Source organism: Clupea harengus, chromosome 8, assembly GCF_900700415.2.
Source record: "Clupea harengus chromosome 8, Ch_v2.0.2, whole genome shotgun sequence".
NCBI classification, from domain to species: domain Eukaryota; kingdom Metazoa; phylum Chordata; class Actinopteri; order Clupeiformes; family Clupeidae; genus Clupea; species Clupea harengus.
The window spans coordinates 23,169,420-23,177,741 of record NC_045159.1 but is presented as its reverse complement, the minus strand read 5'-3'; the positions used below and the strand labels follow the sequence as shown (position 1 = coordinate 23,177,741).

General features: G+C 44.9%; 2 protein-coding genes across 2 annotated transcripts in view; one reads left to right on the top strand and one right to left on the bottom strand.

Annotated features, from left to right (window-relative positions):
- ppm1nb (protein phosphatase, Mg2+/Mn2+ dependent, 1Nb (putative)) overlaps window positions 1-4,109 on the top strand; it is a 6,330-nt gene extending 2,221 nt beyond the window's left edge. Inside the window, exons 2-6 of the mRNA XM_012832351.3 lie at window positions 1-110; window positions 1,582-1,699; window positions 2,337-2,451; window positions 2,731-2,791; window positions 3,064-4,109. The exon at window positions 1-110 is cut by the window's left edge and continues 462 nt beyond it. Of these exons, the coding sequence (XP_012687805.2) occupies window positions 1-110; window positions 1,582-1,699; window positions 2,337-2,451; window positions 2,731-2,791; window positions 3,064-3,093 (434 nt within the window). The 3' untranslated portion in view covers window positions 3,094-4,109. The remainder of the gene's footprint in view (window positions 111-1,581; window positions 1,700-2,336; window positions 2,452-2,730; window positions 2,792-3,063) is intronic.
- A 104-nt stretch (window positions 4,110-4,213) lies between these two features.
- Window positions 4,214-6,887, bottom strand: LOC105904465 (potassium channel subfamily K member 13). The gene is made up of 3 exons (XM_031572386.2): window positions 6,292-6,887; window positions 5,562-6,159; window positions 4,214-5,480 (listed from the first exon to the last, which is right to left on the bottom strand). The coding sequence occupies exons 1-3, from the start codon at window positions 6,638-6,640 to the stop codon at window positions 5,135-5,137; spliced, it is 1,293 nt and encodes a 430-aa protein (XP_031428246.1). The 5' UTR covers window positions 6,641-6,887; the 3' UTR covers window positions 4,214-5,134.
- Between the last annotated feature and the right edge of the window lie 1,435 nt (window positions 6,888-8,322).

The following is an 8,322-nucleotide window of genomic DNA, read 5'->3' as shown; positions in this document are numbered from 1 at the left end:
GGGACGCCATCAGTAACGAGGAGCTCTGCGAGTTTGTCAGCAGCCGGTTGCGCGTCTGCACTGACCTGAGGGAGGTCTGCTCCCAGATCATCGACCTCTGTCTCTACAAGGTCAGTGAGAGAGAGGGAATTACTTACAGTTGTCCCTTTGATGGGGAATATTCACTTTTCACCAGTTTCCAGCACAAGAGAAACTATACTAACTGTAGGCTACATGTCAAACCCTTTTTTTATATAAAAAAAATTGAATAACTACGACTTCTTTAATACATCGCTAAATGCATAAACTAAGATGATGTAGGTGCTTTTCTATAGTTCTCTTTATAAGGTTCTTCTCAGGCTGTTACAATAAGTTGCACCCTCAACATATTCTACATAAAACATGTCTTATGCTACTTTTGAGATTTGACATGTTTAAGCTGGACAAAATTCTATAGGTAGTGAAATATTACACAGCCATTTTAGCACAGTCTTTCAGCTGGCCACCGCCGTAGATATGTGGCCTGTATATGAAGACTCCAGGGACTCTGACGCCCTGCTTCTCATTTCACTGCCTGACGGTTGTTATGTAACAGGGCCATGGAGATGGAGATGCTGGCCGAGAGGAGCATGTGCAGTGACCTGAAAATGTCATTTCTCTTCCTCTTCCTGCATCCTGCCACACCAACACTCCTGGACCCCTCCCTTCCCCACCCCCCATACACACACGCTCACACACACACACCGGTAATAGGGTTCGATTTAAAAGCCTATGTGCGTTCAACAGCACAGCAAATCCCGACTCTATTCTTAGTGCTAAGGGTTGAAGATCAGGAAATTTCAATGGAACGCAGCAGTAGAGAGTCAAGGGTCTTGTGCTGACTGCTGCCACACATCCCAAGCTCAAGCGATGGCTTCATGTTCTTGGAAACCGTTGACTGCTACAGGCTGCGAATCTTAACCACACAGTGTGATAGCCAGATCACCTCATAGGGTTCACAGACACAACACGTCCATGCGGTCTCAGGCTGAGCTCCCAGAGGGCAGCACAACGCCACTGCGTAGCCATGTGATCCTAATCCTCCTGTTTAATCTCGTTGACTTTAGACTGAGCATTTTAATGCTTTTACCCTTAACCCTCAGCTATTTAATTAACACAGCAAAAACAGCCAAATGAAATAGCCTGATTTACAGAATGCGTACAGACCACTTGGCTCCATTTTCCTTTCGCAGCTGCTTCCCTGTGGAGTCTGAGTGGTCAGTGTCAGACCCATCTGCTGTACACCCCCACACTCCCCTGGCTCCTACTTTCCCAGCCCAAAGCAATGTTCCCATCAGCTTTCCAATTCTTCCTTTGAGAAGAGTCGAAACAACACACAGAAGAAGGACCTTTCTCATCTGTTGTATACTCTCACAGTGCTTTGGTTCTTAATTTCTGTTTGATTTCTTATTTTTTACTTTTTGAAGTTTGACTTTTCCTTGTCTTCTTGAGAACTGTCTGCACAACATCAGGGTCACTCTCATCCATAGTCTGGCTCTTATGTCCTCGGCTCAGATTTTCTTCACCCCCATGTTCTGATTCTTTTCTTCGTCTCCCTCCCAGGGGAGTCTGGACAACATCAGTGTGATCCTGGTGTGCTTCCCTGCCGCCCCCCAGCTGTCGCCCGAGGCACTGCACCAAGAGGCCGAGCTGGAGGATCTGCTGGAGTCCAAAGTGGCAGGTGGGGTTTTCTGCAGGGACTGTCACTGGCCTGAAAAACACTCCTAACCTATTATCATCCACTTTAAACATGCAGTCTGCAAGTCTAATCCAATACACTTTTGTCAAATTCAGCGGATTGCCCTTCACCGTACTATAGCTGTCTGTTATAAAGCTCCAGTGTTCGTACATAGTCCTTGCTCTGTAAATGGGAAATAACATCGTGGCACTGAGTTTGATCATTTGATTGAAGCTTAAATACCAACAGCCTTTCACAAGAATCGCAGATTGTACCTTTAAATGTCATCAGGGATCTTTTACATATTTTGTAATCAGCGATCTATGTCATAGTTATAATTCGGGATCTGCAATGCAACGACTGTTAGGTATCTGATACGTAACTCTCATCTGGGATCTAAGACATCATTGGACCAGTTAATGTCTTCTACGTGAATGCATCTGGACTATATCCCCAAACAGTCTTGGTGATGTTTTCAGAGAGCTGTTGTCAATCTCTGCAACTTGATGATCTGACAGAAGCTTCGCATGCTAAAGTTTTTGTAAAGGAACAGACAATAATAAAAAAAATATATTCGTTCAACAATTATTATTATTATTACTATTCAATAGTATTATTAATAACAATAATTTTGTGGCAGACATTTTTGAGGAGCTGAGCGGCAGAGGGGAGGATCCCGATTTGCTGTCTGTTCTCACGGTTCTGGCCTCTACAGTAATTCCAGGACTGCCACCAGGGGGCGGTCTCCAAAGCAAGTGAGTGTTTTCATATTCAGTGAACGACTGCGAAAATAACGGGAAAATAAGATGTGAAACTAAAAACACCTAGGCTATGTTTAAAAAGCATGAACACAAACACAACCCGGTCCAGACACTCCCCAGTATCATATTTGAATAATGGCAATCGTTTTATGATTTAATCAATGAAAAGATTAATAATTTAAACCATCTCTATTGCTCAAAAAAAAATGTCTGTTGAGGGAAACTTGTGAGCTGGCCAAGTCTCATTGGTACTCTGTTTTATTAATGTTGCAGGCGCAACTGCATCATATCTGCTTATTACCAGCAAAAGGAGGCACGCGAACTGAGGTCTCAGGTGGGTTTAAAAACAGCACATTCGCACATTTTCTCTATGCCAAGCACGGTCTGCATTTGCTGTATAATAACAATGAAATCATTATTACATACTTATATACTTTTATATATACTACTATATTAAGTATAGTATAGTATTTGTAATTATTTTCACAACTCACTAAAATGTTATTGAATTGGCCTAAATTGACTTTACTTTTACCTTACATGTAGCTCATCAAGTTATGAAGGAGAGGTGTGATAACACAACTATTTTTGTCTGTTTGTTTACAGGAAAAAGGCGGTGCGGCGGAATCCTTCTAATTGATATAATTCATTGTTGCAGTATATCAAAGACTATCCGATACCATGTTAGAATCCAACAAGTGACTAATTATACAAGAGGATTCATTATTTGCACAAGTATTTTTCAAATGCCACATTGATATATGTGATATTCGATGTGGAATTTTTTTATTTGATTTTATTTTCAGTTTATCTTATTTCACTTTATTTCGCTATTTGTTTTTTATTTAAGATAATATGTAGTTATGCAGGTGAAACTGAAACAACTGACCGGAGCTGGGGTGAGTTAATGCCAGATGTAGGCAAAATCCACACCAGATCTGGGATGAATCTGCTGCAGAGTCATGTGTCTTCTGGGGCTAGTTTGAACAAGATCATTAGCACGTTCTGTCTGTCAGGCAAGAGGGAAGAGGCCCAGGCGATGGTTTTATTGAATACAGTGTGTTCGTTGTCATAGCATCAGTAATAGAGTTAACTGAACTGTACTGAATATTTGATTGTATTCCCATAACTGATGACATTACATGAAAGTTTGTCTTTTGTGAGACTTTTTTCCTTGATATAAATCATGTTGTCAAAGAGATTAGGTTGTGCAAGTGCAGTTCATCGTAAAAACCCTTGGTCCACATAAAGACATGAAATGATTCTGTGAATTTCCAAGGCATGCACTTGTATTACTTCAAGTCATGCCATTCAACCTTCAGTGCTAGTTTGAACTTTGTCATTCTTTTATCCGTGCATTTACAAGACTTCCAACCAGCTATTGTGCAATGGATACAAATGCAATTCTTCCTAAAGGTTAAACCTCACTATAGTCCGCATTTCATGTTCTCATTGTTTGCATGAAGTGTATTGTATAGCCTTAATGATCTCTATGAAGTTACGGTAATAGATCGGTTGAGAGACATTATCTTTAAACATCATCCATAATGACTGAGATGTTGTAATAAGTGTGAAGTATGAAATCCCATGTGCATTGTACACATCTTGTATTAAGATGGCGTTTATCAGAGTAAAAGTCAAATACAAAACAAGACTGCATTCTTCCTTTGGTGTTACTTCTGGAGACTAGATATACTGTATGTATTAACTGATTTAAAAAGATTTATGTTCTATTTCTACTGTCGATGCTTTCATATAATTACACTATTTAACTGTCATCATGCCAAGTGCAAGTACTGTGAACATTCTTTGTACATTTTCCATTACTTCTCATTGGATTAGTCATTTGACTAGAGTCTTTTTTTCAGTATTCTCCTCTTCTGAGGTATTGGAATTATTATACCATTTGTGCTCACTGAACATTATTCCTGACTTATTTCAGATATGTTTGCTAACATTGCTTACAACTACCACTGAGGTAAAGCAGAGTGTTTTGAAATCACTCATTAGATTTCAACATTTATATTTCCTGTAGTTTTGAGTATTTGTTTGGGATCTATGGAGACATGTGAAGGGTAAACAGAAGTGAATCTAAAGGAGGTGACCCTTGATGCTGTTCATCATATATTTCTTCAGACTGAGAGACTCCCTTGGTCTCTGGGGCCTCGGATCCGGAGCTCTTGTAAATCAGTCTGTCTCCCTCAAGATGCTGAAGAGCCGCCTGAGCATCTCTCTCTCCGTGCACGCTCTGATTGCGCGCCTCACAAGCCAATCACTTCAAGAGCTGAGCGTCCCTCTCCGAACGACCATTACAGCAGGAGCGCTGTCAACACTGCAGTTCTGTCTCCTTTTCCCCCAATCCAGACATGCCATTAAAATCCTTCGAATCACTCTCTTTCTTACCAAATGTCTTGGCTATTATTACATGTCTCAGAAACCGAGAGAATACTTGCCGCTTGTATGTGATTTACATGTACAATAAGGCAAGAGCCTTTGGTCAAACGTTATTCTCTACAGGGGTTAAAGGCGAACAGTCAAAATACTGTATTTGTCTATGATATGATATTTGAAAATAGTAGATTTTCAGGATTAATCCCAGACTGCAGGTTTGCAGTGGTGCTCAGAGTGCTAAATAACATGTCTAACTGTTCCTGCTGACTGGTGGCAGTCAGGTGGGTCACCTGTCGACACTGGTCTCCTGCAGTCTGTTGTTCATGATGGCGAAGGCGCCAACGCCACCGGAGAAGCCATTCTGGCGTACGTGGCTCTGCCGAGGGTTGCCGTGGGCCGTCTCGGACAGCTGCTTCTGCAGGATGGCCAGGGACACCTTGTTGGACGCCATGAAGTCGTTGACAGAAATCATCTCCCCGGAAAGCCGGCGTCCGGCCAAGTGTCCCGCCTCGGGCCCCATCCCTCCATCTGTCTCGCTGTCACACACCGTTTCCACGGAGGCGTTGGTGTACCGATGCTTCCCCGGAGCCTCCTGTGCCGGGGCGGGCTGCACGGCGTTGCGTTTGTGCGCCCTGGACCTGGCGTGGCCGATCACAGGGTGTCGGGCGCGGCGCTCCGAGGGCAAACAGGGGCAGCAGCAGCAGCAGCGCCACCTTGCCCGCCTCCTCCCGCGCGCCGGGCCCTGGCAGGGACAGTGTGCCCGCTGGCAGTCCAGCTTGGCCAGGATCCAGTTGAGCGTCTGCTTGATGACGATGGAGATGACGTTGAAGAGCGAGTAGATGCAGCAAACGCCCATGAGGATGAAAAGGCAGTTGCCCAGGCGATAGGCCTCCTGGGCTTGGTAGCTCTCCCTCTGGCTGCTCACCAGGTCACCGAAGCCGATGGTGCTGAAGGCTACGAAGCAGAAGTAGAGCGAGTCGAAGTAGCCCCAGTCCTCCATGGTGGCGTAGAGGGCCGAGGCGCTGCAGGCGATCAGCAGGGCCGCCACGCCCAGGATCAGCATCACGTAGTAGACGGACGGCTTCCAGCCCTCCAGGCTGTCGTCCTGACTCCGCCGATCCTCGCCGACGCCGCCAACACCGGAGCGCCGCAGCTGCATCTCGTGGCACCAGCGCATGATGTAGGCCAGCATGGTGATGATGCGCTCCAGGAAGAGGTTGAAGAACAAGATGGTGGCCGCACAGCCGATCAGCCCGTAGAAGATCAGGAAGATCTTCCCTGCGATGGTGGCTGGCGTCGTCATCCCAAAGCCTGTAAGGAACAGCAGAAGACTGAACTGAACATCAGATTGAACTAAACGACAGTGTCTTCAACGGAGCATTCCTCCCACCACAGGTCCATATCTGACCCAATGGCTTGTAGGGGAAAGCAGTTAAAACTCACCAATAGTTGAGACCACCGTGCCGACAAAGTAGAAGGCCCCGGAAAAGTCCCAGCGAGGCCTGAGGGTGTCGACGCGGATGCCAGCTACATTGGCCTCTTCGTACTGGCGGAGCAGGACGCGCAGGGCCTCCAGGCCGATTTGGTGCTGCTGCGTGAAGTCCTCCAGCTGCTGCTCCCAGCGCCGGTGCGCGCGCAGCTCCGAGGGCCGCTCCAGGGCGGAGAAAACGGCCGCGCCGCACAGCAGGTACACCAGGATCAGAGCGGCCAGCAGGCCGAAGCGGGCGTTGTCCTCGTTCATGTCCACTGGAAAGCAACAGGTGCTCCGGGCACTCTGCTGTTTACGCACCATGACTGAGCCTCTCACAGGGGAAGGTCAAGCACCACGCGGCTCTGCGACTGAGGGGCGAGCACAAAGCAGAGTGCACAGGGCTACCCACCATTGAGAAGAGCGCTCAGACAATGGAAAAGGAAATCTGAACAGGTGGATTCAGAGGAAATCACACACACAGGGAAGTATGAAGAATTACATTCACAAAAAAATTAGGTGCAATAAAATTGAGCCATTTTCTCAGTATAATGTCTCAACAAAGCAGAACAAAAGATATAAATCTGAATAAAACATAAAAATCAATCAGATAAAATGCTTGACATGTACAGAATGAGTAGGCCGAGTGTCTCCAGTAATACATTCTTTCCAGTCACACAGGTGCTTATGAAGAGAACATCCATCTCCGAAAAATAGCTCACAACCTCAGTCCACTCTTCTTTAGGACTCTATAACCAAGGCACTTGGCTTGTGTTGTAGTCACAAAAGGCTAACACTATTAGCCATGACGGAATCCTATATGGTACTGCATCCTGACAACAGGTCAATGAAACATGTCAAAGCCTCGTCATCCGGGTTACTTCAAGCTGTGACTATCATCTCATGGCACTTCCTATCTACAATCGGAGAAAACATGTTTTTTAATGTTTAAACATACTGACATGTCAAGAACAGAGAACATGTAAACCTTAAATGTAAATTACATTACAAATGAGAGTCTTGGCACCATAAGCTTACTTATGTAACGGCCTCACAGAAGTAAGAATATATCTAGAGATTTAAAAAACAAAAAATTACTGACACGTAATAAATATGAAAACAAGAAATCCTTAAACTTTAACTGTTTTAACATGTGAATGCCGACATCCCATCAGCATTATTATATAACTATGAGAATATAAAGACAAATAAATGTTTAGAATCCTTTCATCCTACTGATCGAGTGATACACTGGACATGCCCACATCTGTTCTGCATTTAAGATTCATGTATGATGTCAACAAACTTACCTGACTTCAACTGCAATCAACTGTCCAACTAATTATTAGATTGGTATTCTGACTCATCAAAGGTAATCCATCCAGTTCCACTGAGAGCACCAACAGAGGCTGAACAGCTGCAGCATCAGACATCGTCTCGCCTCGGCATTTTACAAGATAAGCGCCTCTGTGATTCAAAGGAGGTGGAGTCATTGTACTCCAAATGTTGTTCGCCCACCTCCAAGAGATAGAGACTGAGAGAAAGAGATAAAGTGGAGGGGGAGGGGGAGGGAAAGCGAGAAAAAGAGAGACAGAAAGGGGAGGAGAAAGGATGAAAAGAAGGGTTGGGGGTTGTGACAGTGAGAGAGAAAGACAGAGACAGCGTGTGTGTGTGTGTGTGTGTGTGGGGGTGCGTGTGTGAGAGAGAGTGTATGTATGGCTGATTGCGGCAATTATTCAAAATGTTGGAAATGCAGCCATCAAGCTTTTCAAACCTATAATCAGAACCTTGTGCTTCTTCCATGACTTCACCCTCATCAACAGAGATGTGTGGATCCACAGGGTTGCCCATGTTGCAGACACAATGGAATAACTCCCAGTCACACAGAACCCAAGCCCAGGATGCACATATTATCTTTACACACCCCTCGAGTCATGCTGTAACTCCCTTGCTTGTCACCTGTGTGAGATGAGCGGATGAAACAGACAGGGTGTGCTTTGTTCCCC

Coding starts and splice junctions, on each gene's coding strand:
- LOC105904465 (XM_031572386.2), bottom strand. CDS start 6,640: ATGGTGCGTAAACAGCAGAGTGCCCGGAGCACCTGTTGCTTTCCAGTG. Junction 6,160..6,291: donor CACGGTGGTCTCAACTATTG/GTGAGTTTTAAC, acceptor TGTTCCTTACAG/GCTTTGGGATGACGACGCCA. Junction 5,481..5,561: donor CGCGGGAGGAGGCGGGCAAG/GTGGCGCTGCTG, acceptor CGCCAGGTCCAG/GGCGCACAAACGCAACGCCG.